Genomic DNA, 23590 nt, shown 5'->3' with positions numbered 1-23590 from the left:
ACACACCCGCGCCTTCGGTCCCGCCGTGCTCCCGGGTTAACTTTTGCCTGGCACCCCCAAAGCGAGTCTCCTAAAAGCAGGACGCGTACTGCTATTACACTAGCACACTCAGCAGCAGCATCTCATCATGCTTTCTACAGACTTTGGAAATATTTTACAGAAAAACGTTTGTGTACCTATCAATTCTGCAGGCTTATTTGGTCTCTTGTTGATAAATGTTTCAAAGGACTCCTTCATCAAGTTTATAAATTTTTCATTTTTCTGAAAGCACACTTCTATGATATGGTCCACTTTATCCTTAAAATCTAGTAGCTCTTGCACCATATCCTTGTCCTTTTCAGGATTAACCACTATTGTTGTCCCAAAGTTCTGCAAAACAAACACTTTTGATAATAAAATACTTTAGAGTACTACCTATCTCCCCCAACAGACACATTCACGCTTATAAAATTTATCATTAGAAAGAATAAAAGTGTTACAGAGCTACTTATGTGACTTCAAGTTTTCAAAAAATGAGATGCATTAAAATTTGAAATAAAAACCCAGACACACATTAAATGGATTTCAAACATCAGCGTTTGACTTAAAGATTATATACATTTAAGACAGAAGCTAAACAAAAATACAAAGTAGACATGACTGTACGATGCACAAGTTCACAGTTAAATACAGAACTACATGATTCATGTAAAAGAAATTATATGGAAACTGCCTCAGAAATGTTACGTGTAATGGAAAGCTTTGCACCATTCTGCTGAAATCCACTACAGAGCCCTACTGACAGGGACAGGTGGCTGAAATACAACTACCGCTCAGCGCTCCAAGATTGCTCTCAGGGAGGGCTACAGACTCAAAAAAAACAGCTGATTTGCGACAAAACAATTTTCCTATTTGCAAGAAGCCACAGAGTTGGCTTTCTTTTCTTGTTCATTTACTATCCTAACATTAGGAGATATAACATCATTTGCCCACCAAAGCAAAATGTCCCATAAGGGAAGACCTGAACCTATCAGACCTTTTACAACTGCTTAATAACACCAATCGCTGCCCTAGACAGAATGACCGGTTTTCCACCATGGGAAAGAGCAACACTGGCACAGTAATAGGGGAATACTATTTAACCCGTATATTTACATCAACTAAAGCACATTAACCACAACAGTTAAAGAGAGATGGGAAAATCCCTCTCAAACCTCAGAATTTCCACTTAAATACCTAACGATCCACTGCAATCCTTCTCCAAGATCTTTCTTGAGAACCATTTCCAAGTGAATCAAGAGAAAAATGAGGCTGCCAAGCATCCTTAGACTTGCTATGTACATCCTGCACTGAATACAATTTCCCTTTCATTAACACAGCATCCAGATCTGTCTCCACCAGTTATGTTCATAAGTTGCCGTTCCACAAATGGCAAGCTGAGCTACAGAGAGCTAAGTGGCATGCCTGAAATCATAAAGTGGTGACTACAGCAGAGCACAGATCTTCCCCCCAGTACTCTGTCCCTATGTGCTTTTTCTTTCTCACAAGACAGAATTTAAGTTCTTGAAGCCTCACTTTAATGAAATCTGTCATACAGAGTGTTGTCAAGGAAAAAAATAGAGCAACTTGATAGAAAGTGCAGATTTCTGAGCACGTAAAAAAAGGTTCTTAAAAATGAGGCCATGAAAGGTCTGACTCTGTGAGACATAAGGCATGGTCAAGCCATCTAACCAACTTGCTGCTGAAGGTGATGGCCTGCTCCTTCCCACGGGTTCCTACCTGTCCTGAACTACTCCCTTCCTTGGGCCAGCACCAGCACTGTTCTGTGAGCCTCTCTAAGCTCACTAACCTTGGCATAACCCTGACTTTGCCCACGTGCAGTTGTTAAAACACATCACAAAAAGAAGTCTATGGAGCAGCAGGCCATGCAAGTGATGGAGGAGTGTGATCCAGGAGTGAGGAAGATGATCTGGGAGCCAAGGCAAGCCGTTGAGCTGGCCCAGCTGACCACAGATCCACAGGGACAACACCCTGCTGAGCAATCTGCATCTCAGTTTTGGGGGTGGAGGGGAGACACTGCCTTTCTCCTATGTGCTGTGCATAACTCCAGGTATGGGTGCACAGGAAAGTCACCTCCCAAATGAACCGATGTTGTGCACTTAGCCCTGAAGGTAGAGGCACCCATGGACGATTCAGGGGAGAACTAGCACATCGGGAGTTACCAACTCCAGAGAGAAGTATTTTCTGCGAAGCTTTGCTACCTTCATCTTGCAAGAGCACTGGAGTGAAGTTCTCTGTGGCAGCGTACTACCTGCATATTATGACTAACTAAACAAACCAGATACCCCACTTTGATAAGGGATTATTTTCAAAAAGAGCATTCCTTTCAAAATGGCTTTAGCATTCACCTTAGTGCAGCTGGTTACATGAAGCACTGCTAATCTGCAGCAGGCCAGCTGCATTCTGGTGTTCCATGTATGTAAAACATTTGGGTGTATTTGTACCAAAACTCAACATCTACTACAACTCAGCATACTCTTAAATAGAGCTATATGAGCATTTATTTAAAGTACACCAAAATAACTTCCTTGCATATTGTTCAAACCTATATTGAAAGCACTTTCCAAGCAGCTAGGAATTAAAAATCAAAACTTAAGCGTTGCTGTTTCTCACCACGTGATCATTACTGGGGATCAACATACCATCAAGCATCAACATATTTGCTTAAAACAGAACTTTGATGTATACACCTAAAAGATATACTATTCTTGTTTCTGAAAGAAGAAATCTATGATAACACCATAAATTTTGAGAGTAGCAACAGATCTTTGAAATACCTTGATGTATTCACTCCAATGTTGCAAAAGGATCTGCTGCCCCCCTTTTACCCGGCTGAACAGCTGGTATGTCTGGGTCAAGTCTGATATTCTGTTTTCATCAAGCAGGTTATCAAGCCCTAAAAAAATAAAATTAGAAATACAAGCAAATTAGAAGGGAGTTACATAAACACATTTAGGAATACATCAGAAAACCAAAATCTCTATGAAATACACCAAAAGCATAGAAGTATGAATTTTTAAAGACTAAATTTCTGAAAGCAAGTGTTATACTCAAGATTAACATACTCCCTTGTTTAAATTGGCTGAAATGATTTACATTATGATATTACAAAACTAAGTCAGCTGAAATACTTTCCCAGCAAGGTGTCGACTCTAAGCCTTTTGCGGAATGTTTATGAACATTTATGAACAGTACTTGATTTTAGGAGCAGTTTTATCAAAAGAACTCATAAAACCTCCAAAGAATGTCAAAAACAGTAAGTACACTGTCCCAAATTTAAAGTAAAAATACTTTGCAAGATTTTTTTTTTTCCTGTAGTGTTGAGCCATGTTTTTAGATTAAGGACGTGCATAAATTGTCTATGCTCACACTGATGTAATAACACACGATTACAAAGTCCTTCCAAGCAACATTTCCCTTTTATCTATTCACCCTACGTGAGACTAGGCCTTGGCCTAATGAATAAAGAAAAACACAAGGCTAAATGTAACACTTTTAACAATTACATACACATTTTAACATTTGAGAACGTGATGAATTTAGGCCCAATGTAATCACAGATACATCATCCGTTATCAGTGACAATAGGCTTTGGTAAAATGTTAAGGTAACATCAAAGATTTATGCCACTGTTCAAAATCCAGAAAGCTGGATTTTACACAAGTTGACAATTCACATCAGTGTAGCTGACACTGTACAACTGTTCTATTTCATGCACAAAATGTACTTAGTTACTTCCAATTTTTAAACGGTATTAGATTACAAAGGATTTTCAAGGACTACTTGACGACATGACCCCATTTTCTACTCTCTTCTTCACCTTAAGATACTTCCATTTTAATTTATCTACATGTTCAGAAAGGCAACCAGTATTCTAGAATGATGTCAGGTAAGCTTTTGCCCACGTTGAGATACCAGAAGAATTAATATACTTTAGAAGTATATAAGACAACAGATTACAAAGTCTTGAATACATGTTACTGATTTCTTTTGAACACTGAAATTAGAAAATGCCCATTCCATCATATCCAAGCATCATCTCCTACTCATTTTAGGAAACCAATAAATACACTAATTGCTTTGTTATAACCTAGCTGATAAAGTACAACCCTTCTTTTTCCTCCACCATATAAAATGCGTGATGGAAACAAGCATTTTGTCACATACTTGACAAATGAAAAAAGACATTTAGGTAAGTCCTCTGACACAAGGCTTCACACAGCTTCCAGAAAACACTGTCACAGCCTTGAAAAATTTTATTGTACTCACAATGAAAAAAACAGTATCTATTCAATAGAAGTTGTAATAATACAAGAAAATAAAGTTTCTCATATATACCCTGCATTGGTAAGATTTTTTTTTTTCCTGTACTAAACTGACTACATCATATGCCTTCTCTCCTAAGGAACAAAACCTACAAAAGGCAGTATCTTCTTCTACTTGCACTGAATACTAGAAGTATTGAATACTGAATACTAATAAGTGGATTACAACGTGTCCTGGATCAAACGAATGCAGAAAGTTATGTAAGAAGTGATGTTAGACTTGCTTCTTTTTTTCCTCTAAGTGTACACATAGAATGTAAAAATAATCCAACAATATTACAAGTCCCAAAATATAGTGACTAGAAAAATGTATAATTTTCTCCATATTTACATGGACACTGCATATACATTATAAACCAAAAAAGAGTGCAGACTCTTTTTTCAGAAAACAAGAACATGTTTTCTGACTACACCAACTGATATACAAGTATATCATTGGAAAAGTGACTTGAAAATAACACTTGAATTAAAAAACAAGCAAAATCAGCATTTAGCAACAAAACTATTACTTATTCTTACCTTCTATTTATGATAAGCTTAAGAATAGCTAAGATGGAGTAACCATGCTCATTTTTGTAAATGTACTGAAAACAATATAACCTACTCCCAGAGAAGTTCAGTGAAAACTGTAAGCATGCATCTTTCTTTGTCCCCTTTGTAAAGCTAGAAGTGAAAGGCGTGTGCAAAACAATCCAAAAGTATTAACAAACATGGATGTGATGGAGCTTGAAGATAACAATAACAGTTCTGCAACAGTAAAAGAATACATAAGGATACACTGCTACAAGATCTAAAGCCTAGAAGATGTCTAGTGCTAGAAAAGGAAAGGATTATTTAAAGTAATAGAAGATCAGACCAAACCCAGGAATTCAGTGAAAAAAGGCAAAGATTAAAAGTTAAGAGGAACAAAGAAATGGTGATTTGAAGATTGGTATCTGAATAGGGAGTTCTTAAGAAGGCTGCAGCTCAAATTTAGAATTGCCAGACAGAACGCAAAATACAGAAAAAAGCTTATGAAGTGCATCACCTCTGAGTGTTGTCAGCTCCAATAGCTCATGATTCTTTAACTATATAATCACAAGGATATGTAAAGCTATTGCACTTGAGCTGTGTAGTCATCACACAAAAGAAACTACAACAGTAAATGCAGCTTTCATTTGGAAGTTGATATGAAGTACAGGAAATCAGCAGTTCCAAAGGTTTAATTCCCAAGCTCCAAGTCAAAGGGGACTTAGAGAGTTCATCAAGCTTTACAAATATGGAGTTACATTTTAGGTATTTGTTTCCTCATGGAGGATCTACTTGTCACAGTGGGTGTGACATTTTTACTGAATTGGCTTTCTGTGTCTGTGGAAGCATTTTCCACAGCTACCATTTCTCATGAAATTAAAGATGTGGATTCTGAAGTTATCGCAGAGTACAAGAATCTGTTATTTATCAGAGAATTCATTAATTTTTTAAAAATACCTTTTTGCAAAATAGCTGTTAAGTGTTCTCCTAGTAGCTGTTTCTCCACACAAGCTATCAGTGGTTTCCTAAATAAGGAAATAAAAGTATGTTAGAAGTACCACAGCATAAGGAAATTGCATCCTGTCAGAATATACTTGTGAGAAACTTACAAGACTGTACAAAAATCAACAATTTTCTACTTGAAACAAAGGCTACAAATTAAGAAAAAAAGTCTCATGTGTGATATAAGAAAGAAAAAAAGTTATCCACATATACAACTAAAAAAGAAATTCAGTTTTCAATAATAAAAACAAGCTATGGAACAGTAGAGAGAAGTTTAGATACCAAAAATCTGTATTAACGAAGTCTGGAAAAAGTCAATTTGACATTTTTCTTGTAAAGAAAGAAACCTTCCAAAGATGTGCACTCCAAAACAACACGATACCATATACACTTGTGATGTTTAAAACCAAATATTTTTATCCAACTGTATTATGCAGCTAAATAAATTGAGCTAAAACTATAATACTCCTCAAATTGGCTAATCATTTAAAATTCACATTTGAAATCTCCCCTGCTTTTCACAATTAAATATTTTTGATGTATTCCCTTTAGACAGGACTGAAAAATACCGACAAGTTTATCTTTCCATCATTATTGGCTAAAAGAGGAAAAAAATGCCTGAAACGCAAAGGGATAACTGATTTCACTATCTAAACTTCTACCATTGTTTATTATATGACAACAGACCAAACACTTCCTTCTGTGTTGTTTTATAAAACTGGTTCTCAGACCCTTAGTTTAGATTTTCTAAAAGAGAGGTGTTCAACTCAGATTGATGGAAGCCTGTTAGGTAGTAGCATCCTCTTTAAGCCCCCACCTTTGCTAAAATACCTCCTATTAATGATTTGCTCAGCATTGAATATACAATACACAGTTTTAGTCCCTTCATCTCAAAAGATTAAATTAGAATTTGGGAAGGTCCGAAGAAGGAAACATGGACAATTAGATTATATAACAGCATCTGCAAGAGAAATATCTGTACACATCAGGAGCCTTTGATGTGGGAAAAGGTGAAAAGAAAAGGGCTGACCACTTCCCTTTCCAATACAAGATTTGGGGACATCAATGATGGCACTGGGTGTCAGGCTTCAAATAAACAGAAGTTTTATCATATGGTTTATATCAGATTTATCATATGGTGGCTGGTGCTCTGAGGGATCTCCTGGTCAAAGGATGTCATAGGTGAAAAAACTTAAGTGAGTCCCAGTGAGACAGCACAAATACGTGAAAGAGATTCATCAGGTAATACTAGACATGCAAACAGCATCAGGTTCAGAAAATACGTTGAGCTGCAAATAGGCAGATACTAGGACAGTATCAGGGCATCACATACACTTTCCTTTGAGTGCTTCTAAGTGAACGTGAAAGACCAGTTAGACAGACCCTTGGTCTTAATGCATGTCTGTTTTTATGGCTACTTTCATTTTCCCTGAAACTTCCAACTACTGCTGCCTGTCTCCAAGAACAGGAAGATTCAGGGTTGCATAAAATAACATCCTTTGCCCCGAAAGACCTATTCACCCTACAGAGGAAGTAAGGGTAATTGGTCTGCATGAGACAGAGCAGTACTTCCTAAGAAGCAGACAGACAGAACAAGTATTTAATCTTGACATCTAGCTGATGAATGAGCATAATGTACCTTCTGTACAGCCTCAAAGTATGCATCTACTGACCAGCCAGGAGATTGGCTTATTCTGGTCAGCTGTCCAGGCATGTACTGGTGGGCTGAACAAATCACTCAATGATCCGCATCATTACACACTCCACACATTGCACAAACATGTTTTAAGTATTCTGAATCCTGTTTCCCATGCTGGTTTTCATTTCTGTCTAAAGTACAAAAGTTACTAACTAAATTTAACATCCTTCCTGCTCTCTTCATGCACACCTGGGGAGACAGTATGACCTGAGGGCAACTCGAGGGCACTAATTTTAAGAGCTGCTGTTTCTTGATGCAAAGACAGGAAATCAGTGCAAAGCCTTCTAAAAGTAGGTTTCTAAGAGTTTGACTAAGGACTAGACTCAAAGCAAGGACAGTGTATCCCTGCAATCAGCACTGACAGGAAGACGACAAGTTCAAATATGCACCATTACCTCAAGGGCATTTGCTTAGCCTATCATTTTCTTCATATATATGTATACATACAAGTTAAAAAAATATATATTGTTATTCTTTTAACACCGAATAAAATGCCAACATATTAGCTAAAAAATGAAAGAGTTTGGGGGCGATATTCTGAGTTAATTTTACTTGCTTATGTTATTTTAAAAAAAGGCAACAGCTTGCTGCATTACACATAAATTAAGTATGCATTTATAATCTGTCAGTGACTGTGCTGTAATTCCTCAATGCACATTCTTACCCCAGCAAAGCACACACTATTACTCAATAGCTCAGGGAAAAAAGTGACAAGCTACCTTGCACAATACGTTGGCAGCAGCTACACCAAAGCTGATTCTACTTCAAACATCTTGCAATGTTTGTGTTCATGTTCTCTATCCTATGCCATAATTTAACTTTTTTTCATCCTCCCCCTCCCAGTGCATGTTCCCATATTATAATCACATGAATGTTTAAGATCAGCTATGACTTCCATAATCCAAGTTTCAGTTATATAATATTTTTAACTTCAAATTACACTGATATTTTTTTCCAATTTCTCCTCTTGTACTTAGAGAGTATTCTGACTTTAAATAAAGCAAATTTGATAAAAATGAAGCCTTAAATGAGAAAAAAAACCACCACCAAACTGTATCAGTGCTGTCAACAAGATAATATCTGTAAAATACTACAGAGATAGTCTGTGTCTCTACCACCATGAATAACCACACTGTTTTATGAAAGATGCTTGACTTTTGCTAAGAATGACAGAATTTGTACTGACTGTGTGCTGTGGTCTAAGTATGTTATCACTCTGTCTCCTTCTTCTTCCAAACGTTTATTAACATGGTGAAGATATTCTGGAACCTAGTAGCAGAAGAGAATGACAAGTTCAACAGATAAGTACAAAACCACAAAAGGCAGATAATGTTTCACGGTGATAAATTTAAACTATAAATAAAGAGAGTATTAATTGGAAAAGACTATTCCACCACAATGTTGTTATACATTACATAAATATCTACACTTTAATTAAACAATACTACTTCGTAATTAAAGTATTATAACTGCACTTCACAGAAAGAAGCAGATAATCAGAAATCTGAGGTTACTGCTGAGGAATTTTTTTTCCCCTCAAAAACCGATGAGTTAAGCTAGTCCTTAAAATATCAGAGAGCATATTTTCAGTTGGTGTGAACCACATAGTTTCTCCTAGGGCTATCTGTCCCTATGGAGAGTTAGCACGTAAGAATCTTGGGCTTCAAATGATCAAAACAGTTACGCATATGTTGATATGTGTGTGTGTAAATATATATGCATACACAAACATATACACACGTATATGCATAAACATATAAATGTAAGCACTTTATAAATTAGAGCCTTATTATTTTTGTGCTTTTTTCCCCAGTTTTCCACCAGGCCTGTAAAGCAGTAAGACTTGTGGGAAAACAATGCATCAGAGCATTTCATCTCAGGTCCTGGGGGAAATTCAAGGCATGAGGTGAATGAAATGGGATTAGACACAAAAGATCCACCTCAGTGTCATGTAGACAGGAATTTTCAGAATGTTTGTAGCGAGTCAGCGTTAAAATTGAATTAATAAAAGTAATATGCTGTATCTTAGACAACCAGGAAACACTTCCTTTGATTTACATTTTCAGAGAGAAACACATTTTCAGGCTGCCCACCACAGGGCATAATTTCATCTCAAAAGCACAGGAAACAAAAATGTCACGTCTATTTAACTAATAAGCAAAAGAAATAAAACTGACAAGTAAAATTAACAAAACAGTAAAAAAAGAAAAAAAAAAAAAAAGTAAAAAGGTTACTTCGGTATTAAGCACAGAGTAGAATGATGCCAGTGGATATTTCACAGCTCTTGGGCAAAAACACAGTTGATGGCACATCTTTAAGCTTTGTGTGGAGATCAACTTTCTGGTAGTGGGACTTTAAATACACAAAAATACCACTGGGTTTCTCCACCCCTAATTTACATTTATATATGTTTATATGACATATACATACACGTATATTCACATCTAGAGGTAAAACATTAAGGCAAACGGGACTCCATTCTTCCCCTTGATACAGTACTGCAGTCCCCAATGCATAAACACCACTCACACCAGTAAATTTCACTTATTACCATGCTATGGCACTACCAAAAGTTCTCACACAATCCCACAGCAGATGAAACTAACATAAAAGCTGTTATCTATATCATGCACCTACCTCTCTTTCTTGCATTAATCTTTGGCCCTCTGCAGCATATAAGCAATTTGTCTCTTCCAGAAACCTCTGTTCAAATGATTCCTTGTAAACCTGCTCAAGAAATGGATTTAGTTACTCACATCAAGCTGCCAATAAGGGTAGCATATTCTGGTTGTCAGACATAAAAGGCAAGTAAAATCTCAGGAATGTACACAATTATGACAAGTGTTTAAAATTGCATAAACTCGTAAGTTCTCTGTGTATCTACTGGTTTTAGAAATACTCTGATCAGAGATGACTTTCCAGCGTAGCAATAGTGTGTTTCAGCCATCAACGTTAAAATCATCTAAACTGATAGCTTCTGTTTAATTCATGTAGTCCAAAACTGGTACCCAACAGAACAGCACATCTAATCCGTTCAAGTTCAAGACTCCCACTGACGCTTTTGTGGCCAAAAAAAAAGTTCCAACTAGTGAAACAAAACAGATAATTTCTGATATGTTAATTCACATCTGCCAGGTTCATCTCAGGGGCACAAAAGAAAGAAAGATTCATTTTACCAGGTAAAACGAACTTCCTTTTTCCAGTGAAGGCACAAAGTGATGACTAAAAAAGGGCAGCAACAACCACCACAGACATTGAGAAATTTCTGCATAATGATTAACATGGTTTAATATAGAAAGGAGATAAATTAGAAAGGACAACTACATAAAGTAGTTAGAGCAGACTGGAGAAGGTAGCTAGGGAATGACATGTGAACAGTCAGTGAAAAGAAGAAAGTCCTTGAGTATGGTAGAAGAACAGAAGGAAATACTTTTCCCAAAAGATAACACAGAGCTGTAAAATTCATTATTACATTCTGAGTTTTTTCAAAGTCCATAAGGAGGAAGAATTTTCTTTTTTTTTCCAATGCATCAAACATGAAACCTCTGGCTTGAAAAGCACTCAGTGTATGAGTTCACTAATTCAGCATCACAAGCAGTTATCAAGTGATTGCTTCAGCCTTCTCTTTACACTAGGCTCCATGTTCAACAGGATTAAATACTAGATTTAATTTCTTACCATCCTTTCCCTCAAGATAAGTGGTATAACTTTCTGACCTATACATTAATGCAATATATATTCAACTATTTTCTGTATAAATCTTTACAACAAGGTAACTGCTATAGAATAGGATTTACATGAACAGGAATCAGCTTTCAACAGTTGGTCCTCCACTGCATAATTGCCTAAAAAATCAGGAGTGGCTAGGAGCTCAATTGTTTTCAAATGAAATATAAGAGTTGCTTTATTAATTCATCTTTCACCACAGGCTAACCTCTGGTGAAAGAAAATAGAGAAGCAGAGATCCTGGAGTATAATTACGGGATTATAAGCACATCTGTGCCTCGATATAGTGACAGGTAACACAAAAGAACAGAATAGATTTGGTTAGGTTCCCTAGTGAAGAAAGAAAACCACACTGTTGAGCCAGTGAAGAAGACTGCAGACTGAAATCCAATTCTGTAAGAAGGATCCAATAAAGGGCAATGTTTATCTTTAGTTAGCAGAGTATATTGCTAAAAATAATCAATGTTAACATCTACAAAAAACTGATGCAAGTAGAGAAGGCTTGCAAGTGACAATGGGATAAAAGTGGGAAATGGCATGCATATGATCTGAAAATTCACTGACAGAAGTTTCTCTTCTCTCTTGAACAGAATAATTACTTACAAATTCTTCTCATACACTAAAGAGTGTAATTACAGATCAAAGTCTGGAAGGTTAACATGAAAAGCAGAAAAGCTGGCCAGAAAGTACTTTCTAATAGTCTTTCATACAGTCTTCCCCTTTGCACTCTTTTTTAAACCCTTATCCAGTTTTGTAATAACGTCTGCTACTTGGGAACAGAGCAACCTGAACAGTTCCTAAGAATGAAAGAGAGCTCCTAAGTTTTATTGCACATCATACAACAAGGTCAACCAGAGGACAACACATACCAAAGTCAAAATCACAATATTTTTTATATTCTGTTTGGTTACTTGGAATCAGTTCTAATGGAAAAATCCAATTATCTACAGACTGACTATAACCATTTTAAAATGTTTGCCTTAACTTTGCATCTAAGTCTGTCTTTGCTCTCTGCTAAGAAGTTGCTGACGTAGTGATGTCTTTTGCAGTAAGACCCATGATCTGGACTCCAAAAACCTTTTCACGGTGACAGAACTGATCTTTTTTGGTTGCTACACTCCACCTTCAGTAGGATTACAAAACAAGTAGTTAAGACAGACAGGTATTACACATACTAAAAGACTTGCAAACCTTGAAAAGCCTTAAAGCCAGCGCATCAGCTAAGAAAAACAAGCAAAGAGGTCTCATTTACAAACAGAATGAAAGACTAGATAGGGTAAATAAAAGGAAACCACGTCTCAATCTGTTCGACAGATTTTGAAGCACATGCTTACTAGCAGAATATAATTATTTCTGTACAACACACATATTAGAAGTCCAAACCCTGTTTCTAAGTGTAGTGGTTATTAGTGAAATTTGCTGTACTCACCTGCAGATCAGACAGCATGCTCAACAAACTTCGCAGCAAGCTTCTGTCCACAGCTTCACCACTTCGTTCTCGTTCAATCAGCAGAAGGATTCCATCAATAGTCTTGTTTTGAACTTGCTTATCACTAATGACGTGGTTTCTAAATAACTCTAGCCCCATATCCCTGCAAGAATATTGAAAATTAATAAACCATACTGTTGATTCTTTTCAAAAATCTGAATCTCAGTTTAAGAAAACACATACATATTAATATACATGTATATATAATATATACAATACAGAGAGTGAATGTATTAATTGTGCATATATTCTCTTTTACATGATCCACTAAGGGAACTATAACAATAACCGTCACAAAAATACCAGGTAAGGGGCTACAAGATGCATCAACTTTAGTTTATGCATAGTTCAGGTGACAACTATGAGCAGTCTGTATTTCACCTAGTAGACTATAATGATCTCTGTGTATAAAAAAACAAACCACCATTATCACCAAAAAAACATATTACTATTATAAAAATAATTACAAAAATGAACATCTACCTTAACATTAAGATCCCCAGGGTCAACCTTTATGTCATTTATAAATTTTGTTTAAAATCATTTAAATCATTAATTCTCTGTACATTTATGATCACCTGTATCACATTTGTGTTTCATACTAAGATGACGAGGAATGATGCCTCTACATCTGATCACACGAAAAAGCCAATTATTAATCATGTTCTTTATCAAGGAAAACAGAGGAATCTTAAGTAAAAGTTGTTTCCCCCAACCTTCTTGTATGCATAAGGATTTCAGTAAATGGGATGTTCCCACTGTGAGCAAAAAGGCACAAAGTGTGAACGGATCCAGATCCCTTTGATAACCTTCGGTAAAAAGCAGCCTAACAAAAAAAAAAAAAAAGAAAAAAGGAACTAACACAGAGCCCAGAAGGGAAGACTTCATGTGGGACCTAAAGAAGCATAGAAGTAACACAGGCAGGGAAGAAGCACAGTGTTACTTCAGCATTTTGTCTACATGTTTTTTTTTTGCTTTATATGGAGTAACAATACCAGAAAATTTTGGAAAAGCCTGGGTTTGTTTGTCCTGGTTACGATATGAAATCCTTCCCAAGAAGGATGCTGAGAAACAGAAGACCCAAAGATGTGACCATGGGGTGCTCCAAGCCCAGCAGCAGCATCCAGGATTAACCTCAAAGCTCCGAGCCACAGCTCTCAACAGGCCAGTGTAGGAGAGGTGATCTGCACCTTGTGAGTGTACCTAACTTATTTTAAAAAAACAGAGCCAGTAGCCAAGCTTTGAACTTTGCCAAACCAGGAGCATCTGCAGTACAGCTGGGCCTAGAGGCAGCAGCCAGAGGAGGCTCCCAGCACAGCCTCACCCAGGCAGTGACAGCTGCAGCTGTGTGTGCCTGCACTTGTTAGCATATCTCTTCTTTTCCTTCACTTCACAACAGGTATTCCTGGGGGTGGCAGAAATTATTACGTGAAAATTTCATTTTCAACCTTGCGCAGACTTCAAGCATGTGCAGATTCTAACTATTAGAGAAATGTTTACATAGGTACCTACCATATAGAAGGAAGCATTGAATTCTGAAGTACGTATGTGCGATCCAGAAATAAGAAAATGCTTCTGATCATGATCTGAAAATACAGAAAAAATTGTTTTTGCCTTCATCAGCATACAGCATTTTAAGTTGTAAGACAAATTCTCTAAGTTGTATCACATACACATGTACCTTAATTGCTCATGCATCTATTTTAAACTCTTGCGGTAACTTGTATGGCTACCGATATGTAATTTATTGATGTTAACGTTATGACTAAGCAGTACAACAAAATATATTGAAAACGGTTTTCAAATTTGTAAGCATTTAACTAGTTTTATTAGCCTGTTTTAGTGTTATTTAAGTTTCAGTGCTATTGAGATGAACGAGCCATTAAGCAGTACCACCAACACTTCCAGTAAATCTGAAAGTGTTGAAATATGCTGAAATAGCACGCTCCTGTGGTTTTCACTTTTATTTTCTTTTTTTTTTTTTTTTTTTTTTTTTTTAAAGAAGCTTAAAGCAGAGACACTAATAAACTGTGCAAAAGACATTTTCACAATGGAAGTTTGCTGCTTCTGAAGCAATTCTCAAGCCGACAGTTTCTGGCCAACCGTATCAAAGTAAAACAGCAATGAGACTGTTTTGTTTTTTTCCTTAAACACCACAAGTGCTAATTCAGCACAAAGGCAATAGAGCCACTTGCCTCAGGTTGTTGCTTTGAGGACCAAAACAAAACAAAAAAGAACTCTCAAAAGTAATTAAAGTGAACAGAGTTCATGTTTTTACAAAAATACAAGTCCAGTTTAATTAACTCTATTTTCATTAGACCGTTGAATTTATTTTGCATAGTTTCCACAACACTTTCCATTTTTGAGATAAAAAGCACTTACCTCTGCCCAGCCCCCGCAGAGGAGGGGAAAGAAAAGGACTTGAGGAATGAAAACAGAAATTCAACTATTTTGGGCACCTGTAGCCAAAGCTAGGTGAGAATGCAGTGAAACCTTTCAAATGCTGTCTTCAAATTATAATGAAACATTTTAAAAGGACAATTTCTATGAAGCATATTTGAGAGAGGATTTTCTTCTATAACATAATTCATCATGGAGGTTGATGACAAGAAGGGGAAAGAGAGATTTAGCTCTTTAATCTTTCTGTATATTCATCTCTGCATCACAAAAAGTCACAAATTAACCCAGCTGTTGGAGCTATCTAAAAGCAAAGCTTGTGGATTCTCCAATTACTCAAACTGCAAACAGCCAACAATTTCACAAGCGTCAATACATTGCTGAGTGATATTTCAGCATCAGAGTCAACAGCACTGCAGAACCTGGCTTTCAACAACAAAACTGCCCCCAGCTATCAAAAGGGAAAGTGAAAGCCTAGGCTGAAACTTGGAGGAGATGCAACAGTCCCAAGTTAAAACCATAACAAATTCCCCTTTGCCAGGCTTCACATCCCAAGGATACATATTCTGAACAAACATTCAACTTACCATTTGTCTGCAGTGATCTTGCCAGCATTTATTTATCTTCTTTAAAAATAAAAGACTATCCAGAGAATCTGTACAACACCTATTAAGGAAAACTAGCTTGCCAGTAACGTCTGAGGCCGGATTCCAGAGATGATCTTTGCCAGCCATTAAGCAAATCTGCTCTGTGGATGTTCTGCTGTTACTGGGACTGCCTAGGGATAAACGGTTAATTGCAAAGCTTCTGCCCAGCACAGGGGATGGCAATTCTCCAAAAGGCCTCCCTGTGTTTTCAAGGAATAAACGCTCACAGCTCTCCAGCAATACCATCTAGCGGCTGCACCGTACAACTCCGATACAGATTTAAACAAGAAATCCCATCAGTGTCAAAAACACCCTTATTGCCAGTCGAGGTGAGCTGGATAGAAAGGTTTACTTTGTTTAATGAGTTCACACTGTACGCAACAGGAGTGACCCTAATCTCTTAGAAGCAGTTACAGTTTTAAATAATCCTCAATAAATCCAAATACCACTCTTCTCACGTACATCTCCAGGTCTCCCGAAGTAAACTATGAAGTTGTATTAATTACACAACAGATCCAAGTGTTACTTATGCTTTCAGAATTGCAGGATGTCATAGAAGTAAATCCAAGCGTGGCTTTGCCTTCCTTTCACACACAGTATCATCCCCAACTCCCCCTGGCCAAATCTGATTAATGTAATCTCGCGTCCTTGGGATATAAAGCACTATACCTGTAAAACACAAAATTCTCAGCTCTTCAGACACTGGTTCTGTTGGGCTCGTGGGGAGAAGGCAAAGTTTTAAAATCTAAGTTTTACAACATCTCTTCAGAAGTTGGGCTGAAGCCTGAAAAGCCTGGGATGCAAAATTGGTCAACTGTACACTGCTTTATAGTAGGCTAAAATACTTGGACCTCAGACTACTGCACTGATTAATAAGCTTTTTATTTAGAGGTGATTTTTAATATATCAAATTAAATCTAATGAAAAAACGTGCTGCATGATTAAGAACCGAATTCATAGTGCCAATTTATGTACCAATATTTCTCATGTGCCATGTAGAAGCCAGGCTCCTTTACTGGGACAAAAATTTTAAAAAAAAAAGGCCATGCTTGGACTTAGCTAGAGAGAAAAAAATAAAACAGAGAAAGCAATTTATCTTCTTTATGTGTGTAGCATCTACCTGGGGAACGCAGTGAACTGAGAAACTGAGTTATAATCCAAAGCACATTTAAAGCATTTGCCTAAAAATAAAAGGAGTCTTTCTGGAACCCATTCCCCTGTTTCTTTCTATTTCAAGCAATGATTTTCTGTAATAAAATACAGGCAGGAGAGCTGGGAAACAGGGTTAGCACTCAGATCACCGCAGCATCTGTTCACTACGGCACTCTCCAGCATCTGTTTGCCAAGGCACTCTCGAGGACAGCCTGGTGGGCGTAGACTCTACTTATCCTACTTCCCGAGCAAGCGTAACCAGTAGGCTATTATACAGAAGACACATAAAGCACGCCCTCAGCATGCAAAGCACAATGGGCTTCAGAGCCGGCTGCACCCAAGTGTACAGAGAGGATCTGCAGGCACTTCTGTTATCAGCTCAGCCACAGAAAGAGAAGCCCGGTAACGTAACTTGAGAAAGCTGGGGGGAAATTTACCGTAAAACTTCAGTGCTCTGCAGGTCCCAGGGCAGCCAAGTCATCTTCTGAACTTCGATCTCTCTTCCAAAAACTTCCCAAGGTGCATGTGAGGTATCTAAAGGGCTTGTTGAACACCTCTGCTACATGTTGGCACTGACTAGCACTTATAGTTAGTCATAGAGACAGGTGTACCTAATATATTGTTACTTAGACTGATAGTGCTACTGAAATTTTCTAGATTAACTTTAAAATTTGGATTCCTACTAAAATAAATGGTTGCCACCATGTTACTTCTCTGTCTGCAAAAATTATTTACCCAGATGACTGAAGCTGCATATGGTGGATTTGAAAATATTTAAGTCATAAATACACAACCTCAAATAACACTGACATTTTGAAAAAACTGTTATTTGATAAAAAAAAAAAAAGTTTTAAACCCAAATCTAACCATATCTGTGCACAGGAAAAGGATATTCTCTAAATTGAAGAATTTGTGCTTTCACGTGATCTTCACAGACTTGTCGCAGCTGTTTGTACAGTGTAGCAGAGACTTTGTAAGAACATAGATTTTCAACAGCCTAAAACCAAAAAAGTTGAGATGAGATTAAAAAAATTAAACGAACTCAGATTTTGCCTGTGTTATCAAGACCAACACCAAAGAGGGGAAAAAAATCAGCATTACTTGTCCAAACTACGCACCAAAACAAAGCTTATTGAAATAAAATTAGCCAAACTATGTAGAAAAATTAATTTGTTGTGATTTCTTCCTGATTTCGGTCCCTTCTTACACTGTCAGATGTCATGCACAAGGTACATCATCATCTCTATCATACTTCAGATGTGCTGTTTAACATTACAAGGCTTTTTCCACCCATTCTGCTCAGCAGCAGCAGTCTTTCTGTAGGTGCATTTGTGCATGCCTCCACACGTGCACACCAGCTTATTTATTTTATAAATAAATAGCTTATTTATTTTATAAATAAATGCTTATTTATTTTGTAAAAACACAATCAAACCAAGTATTTTAATCCCTTCTCTCCATAACATTAAGGATGAATTATTGTTGAATACTGATGCATTTCAGCATTGCTGTAGATTAAGTCTTTAATTATTAAGCGTTGTTTTCATAGAGGATTAAATAAAATGGGGTTTTCATCTTCCACATTAATTAGGTGAGGTGGAAATAACATCAGAGCCAAGCACTTAAACTATTGTCTCAAAATGGTAAACAAATATAGTTGGTGTCCTGTCATTTTATTAGCTTATTTCTGTTTCTACTGATGCACACACTAGGTATAAGGTATATAAACAGTGAAGAATGAAAGCCTTAACAATTAAAAAACAATTTATTTGGACCTCGTGGGATTCAGGTGAGGATTTCTCCTTGCTAGTTAAGAAAAACAACTCTGCCCCAAACCAAGTGTTGCTGTGGTCACTACTTTAATGTGAACTGAGCTGTTATAGCTGATGTAGACTATGCTGGGACAGCTCTGGACACCTCTGTAATGCTGTTGTTCAGCTATACAGCAATTACATTGTCTCACACCAACATTTTTTCCCTCACAAGAAACTGAGTGGGAATACCAAAGAGAAAACGTAGCCTCACTTGATACCACTGCCTATATTTAGATTTTGTTCCAGGCACGCTTTATTTTAACTTGTGTGCTGCATTTCAATAAACTATTTTATTAATAGACCGCAGCATCTAAAATGAATCACAATGAAGACAGACAAACACTCTGTGAGAGCTGTAAAGTTTGCAGTAAGTATTTGTGGCCATTCAGTGCTTCGTACCAAATTATCCAAAGGACTTGGACAAGACGAGAAAACCATCCCGTCTCTTCCTTTAACTTCACCTCAACTTCCTCTGTTCTGTGAGCTGGTGCTGCGGAGAACACTGCATGACACACGAAGCACTACTTCGTTTGGGTGACCAAGAGTGACCCGAAATTGTGTTCCCTTGCTCCAGAGGATCTACAGTGACATATTTTGTTGATGAACAGCATAAATGAACTCAGAGAAAGTTTCAGGATTTCCCCGGTGCTTGGTCTGTCCCCAGCTCAGTTCTGCTGATATTTTAGCTTTTGTGTGTGTACGCCTTGTTTGTGATATAAAACGTCATGCTGCCTAATATCAGCAGGTAACTCTTTGTCAAAGTACTAGTACATGATCTTCACTCTGCTTTTACTTTAGGACCACACAAACAATTGTGCTAGCACGTGAGCAGGTCAAGAGAGAGGTGAAGGGGAAAGTGGCTCTTTGGGCAGCAGCACGGGCTTGAAGCGTGCTTCAGACTGCTGCCTTACCAGCTGGGTACTGCCTCTAACTAGCTGGTGCTTGCTTTTGTGACTGGTGTGGGGGGCAAGCCAGCAATTCCCTTCTTCTTCACCTCTTGTTTAATTCAGAGTTGTTGCTGTCTCTCTCTGAAGAAACATAATTTGACTTTTATTCATCTTGCACACAATTAGTCTGGGAAAAAAGCTGTAGTAATTACCACATCTACAAGGATAGGAGAGAGGGAACACTGCAGGCTCTTTGCCTACACAAACCTAGTGAAAGTTTTGAATAATGCTTTTAATGGCTTGTTTTGAGCAGTCTTCAGTTGTAGTATGCAAATTATTGCTGCTGCTTGTTCTATTTCCTCCATAGGTGTTAACATCCTGAAGAGCCTGTCTTCCAAAACACAAAACGAAAACAAACAGAAAAGTACTCATAAGGTGCTTTATACTACTTCTTGCTTTTCTGGTCTGAAAATTGAAACATCAGGTGACCCCTGCAACAAACAGTAATCACACGCAACTATTTTTCAGACACTTTGTTATTTTTTCTGAGACATAGCCCTTCCTATCCATCCATACAGATAAAAGTCTGGTCAAGGCTCCAATGTTATTTTTTTCCCCTTCACTGCAACAATATCTTTCTCTATGCCCTCAGGAAAGGCATTTCTGCCCCATTTTGTTTTATTTAGGATCTTGTTGCAAAGGGAATTTTCTTTCTCCATTATTTTTAATCACTCGCTGCTCACTTGGCAATTCTTTGCACTGCCCCACTTTCTCTATCCCATCAAATACCAGCTACTTCTATCAAAATCTGTGCAATCCACATCCAATCCCAGACATCATTTCTATTTTAGTAGCAAAAAATTGGCTGCCGCCCTCCCATTGCTCACTGGCTCTGCCAAGCACCTTCCTGCTTTAACCCCTGCTGGCCACAAACGCTTGGGAAGGAGCAGCCTTTGGACTTCCCACCAGGCCTTGTCACTGTTCACTTTTTCCTCAGCCACAGAGTCAAATTAAACAAATCAGAAAGTCCAAGAGCAGCCTGCCTACCTCACCGAGCCCCAGCAGGCTCTCACGATGCCAGAGATGCACAAAAAGCAGCCCCGACAGCAAAAACAACTGGTACAAATGCAGGAATTTTCCCCGGTGGATGGCTCCGTGCTCACCAACAGGCAGTTAAAACGATCTGTAAGTACAGATCAGGTTTCCAATAGATGCTGAACTTCATCTTTTATTCCTCTGGCAGAAGAAGGTGTATGCATGCATGGGCACACTCACAGCCACCACCCACTGTACAGAAATCTTGCTGATTTGCACCAGTGCCTTGCAGATTATTGGGCTGACCTTATAACGTGCAGTTTTTACAAACAAGCAGACAAACAGAAAAAGCAAAAAGTACAGCTCTGCCTCCACAGCTTATCTGAAATCTCTCTCATTCTCTTCTGCCAAAACTCAAGCCTGTACCCTGGCGATTTCATACCCACATTACTATAATCTCATTTCCGAGCCTCTGAAAACAAGTTAGGTAACATTCAAAGCATCTGTGGTTTTCTTTTTTTTTTTTTAAGCTGGGCATGAAAGAGCATGATTTTTCAAATGCTCATTTTAAAACCATAAAACATGTCATGTAATTCAAACTCTGCAAACCTGTAAATATTAATAGATGAGTATATCAGTCCAGTTATCTGTTTAAAGGCATTAAATCCTATTAAGTCAATATGCATTTACATAATGAGCCATTTTAGAACCATACATTATATACCTTAACTAATCACAGAGAGAAATCTAATCAGCTCCCAAAATTCAGCCTGATTTCTTGACCACAGACCCAACGTGGACTGCTGGTTTTGTCTCCCCTTAGAGTCTCTACTTTGCAGACAACGTTAAACTGATTTCTACCGAACATTAAGAAAATTTGGGGTGAGAATATTAACACCTTAAGTCCTGATCTGGCAGCAAGATCCACATTCGCAGACCAAACACCTGCACCCACAGAAAACTCGTAATTAACTTAAGCTGTGCTTAAGCAGAACTTACCACATCGGTAATTTTCATAATGACATGATCGTTGAAAAAAATTACTACTCCGGCTAACTATCTTTATTATTTTAAATGTATATGCATGAAGAACTAAGCCATAATTAATGGAGAAAGTAGAAAGGAAGAACAGGTTTGTGACTTTCTTTTTTATATTCGTCCATAGCCCCTCTCCAGTAGCCCTGATGTTTCAGCAGTACTTTTTCTCTATTTTCACTAAAAATATGAGAACTTTGATTAATATGAAAATGTACAGTGATCTGAATGAAGGTAAACTGAGAGTTTGGTGTCTGCTCAACCAAGACTCTTTCATTCTCCAAAGATGCTGAAGTCTGACTCTTGTTACAACAAATAGTTTAACATTTAATCACAGGGAAGTGAAGTTATGTAGAAAACGGGTTATAAATTCTTTATCTGCACAGCCTGGTGAAGCTAACACCCCATTTTCAGCACCTTGAAGGGGGTGCGGGATCGGAGAGGCTGAACGCCCAGCCCTGCCCAGCCACAGCTTTCCAAGCCTCCAAATTGCTTTTTCATGGGCCCAGATGCTGGTGGCTCTCTCCAAGGAGCCTTTGATACACAAAACTGCAAAAAAATTGAGTGCAAACAGCGCACGGGGAGCGCGGCGGGGACCATGCGGGTGACACCCAACCCCCCCCCATAAGAAAACCACCTCACGGGTGTTACCTGGTAGAGCTCCTCGAGGTTGTAGCGGATGGAAACGCTGCTCTGGATGGCCCCCACGGCGTCGTGAAGTTTCTGCCAGGTGTCCTGCGTGTAGTTATCGGGCAGCTTGGGCCTTTCTGCCGAGACACAGGGCGCGGGGCGCTGCCAGCGGGCGGGGGGGGGGGGGGGGGGCAGGGCCCTGCGGAGCCATCTTACCCCCCCCCCCCCCCCCCCCGCTACCATCCCGGGGGTGCCAGGCGAGGCGGTGACACCGCGATAAGCGCCTGTCCCCCCTCATATCGCGATAAGGGGCATTGGGGAGCCCCCCCCCCACACACGCGTTGTAAACAAGGGAGGGGAGCGGGCAGCTGGCACCCACCTCTGAAGTTCTTGATGACCAGTTTCTTGGACGGGGCGGTGGTGGCGGAGCCTCCTCCTCCTCCTCCACCTCCTCCCCCCCCTCCCCGGCTGCTGCCGGCGGCGGGGAGCTTGGTGAGCCCGTTGGTGTGCCCCACCAGCGCCGACAAGTGCGGCTTCTTCTGCGCCTCGTCCGCCATCTCCGCCCCGGGCGCCGTGTCCGGCCGGGGCAAGGCGCTGGGCTGGGCTGGGACGCCTGGACCCGCCTCCTCCTCCTCCTCCTCCTCCTCCTGCTTCTCCTCCTCCTCCTCCTCCTCCACCCGCCCCCACAGCCCCAGCGGTCACCGGCAAGCGCCCGCCTCCCCCCCGCGGCGCCCCGGCCGCCGTCTCGCCGCCTCCCCGGCCGCTGGGCGGTGCGGGCAGGGGCAGCCCCGCGCACAAAATGGCTCCCGGGCGCTCCCCGCCATGGCAGCACCCCCTTTATGGGGGTGAAGGGGAGGCCGGGGAGCTAGGGGGGGTGGTTTAGGAGCGGTGCTTTCGGGCGCTGTGTGTTCAATAAGAGGGGGCGGGGGGGGGTGAAGCCACCGGAGGCGCCTCACAGCCGAGCGGCGGAGCCACCCTCCCCGCGCCCCTCCGCCCCGCCTACTGACGCGCCGCACGCCCCGCCGCACGTGGTCCCCGCCAGGCCCCGCCCCCCGCGCGTCCCCCTTGGCTGCCGGCGCGAGGCCACGCCCCCCGCGCGCCGCCGGGGGCGGGAAAAGAGGCGCGGCAGGAGACCACGTGACCCGGCGGGGCGGAGGGGGCGGCTCTGGCTCCGCTGGGCGCCGGGAGCCGCGCAGGAAGTGA

The 23590-nt window shown here is 39.6% G+C and overlaps 1 protein-coding gene across 2 annotated transcripts in view; it reads right to left on the bottom strand.

Moving 5' to 3' along the window:
* Positions 1-23043, bottom strand: part of CUL4A (cullin 4A) — a 36799-nt gene extending 13756 nt beyond the window's left edge. Inside the window, exons 1-11 of one of the 2 annotated variants that reach the window (XM_082783843.1) lie at positions 22767-23043; positions 22409-22524; positions 17880-17983; positions 15775-15844; positions 14303-14376; positions 12731-12893; positions 10213-10302; positions 8762-8844; positions 5832-5899; positions 2817-2935; positions 177-369 (exon numbers count right to left, since the gene is read on the bottom strand). In XM_082783843.1, the coding sequence (XP_082639969.1) occupies positions 177-369; positions 2817-2935; positions 5832-5899; positions 8762-8844; positions 10213-10302; positions 12731-12893; positions 14303-14376; positions 15775-15844; positions 17880-17983; positions 22409-22524; positions 22767-22944 (1258 nt within the window). In that variant the 5' untranslated portion in view covers positions 22945-23043. Of the gene's footprint in view, positions 1-176; positions 370-2816; positions 2936-5831; positions 5900-8761; positions 8845-10212; positions 10303-12730; positions 12894-14302; positions 14377-15774; positions 15845-17423; positions 17764-17879; positions 17984-22408; positions 22525-22766 lie in introns of those variants that run through there. The other variant, XM_082783844.1, reaches the window with a different exon arrangement.
* Between the last annotated feature and the right edge of the window lie 547 nt (positions 23044-23590).

This window comes from Aythya marila, assembly GCF_965140915.1.
Source record: "Aythya marila genome assembly, chromosome: 1".
Lineage (NCBI taxonomy): Eukaryota > Metazoa > Chordata > Aves > Anseriformes > Anatidae > Aythya > Aythya marila.
This window is presented reverse-complemented; position numbering and strand designations above follow the sequence as displayed.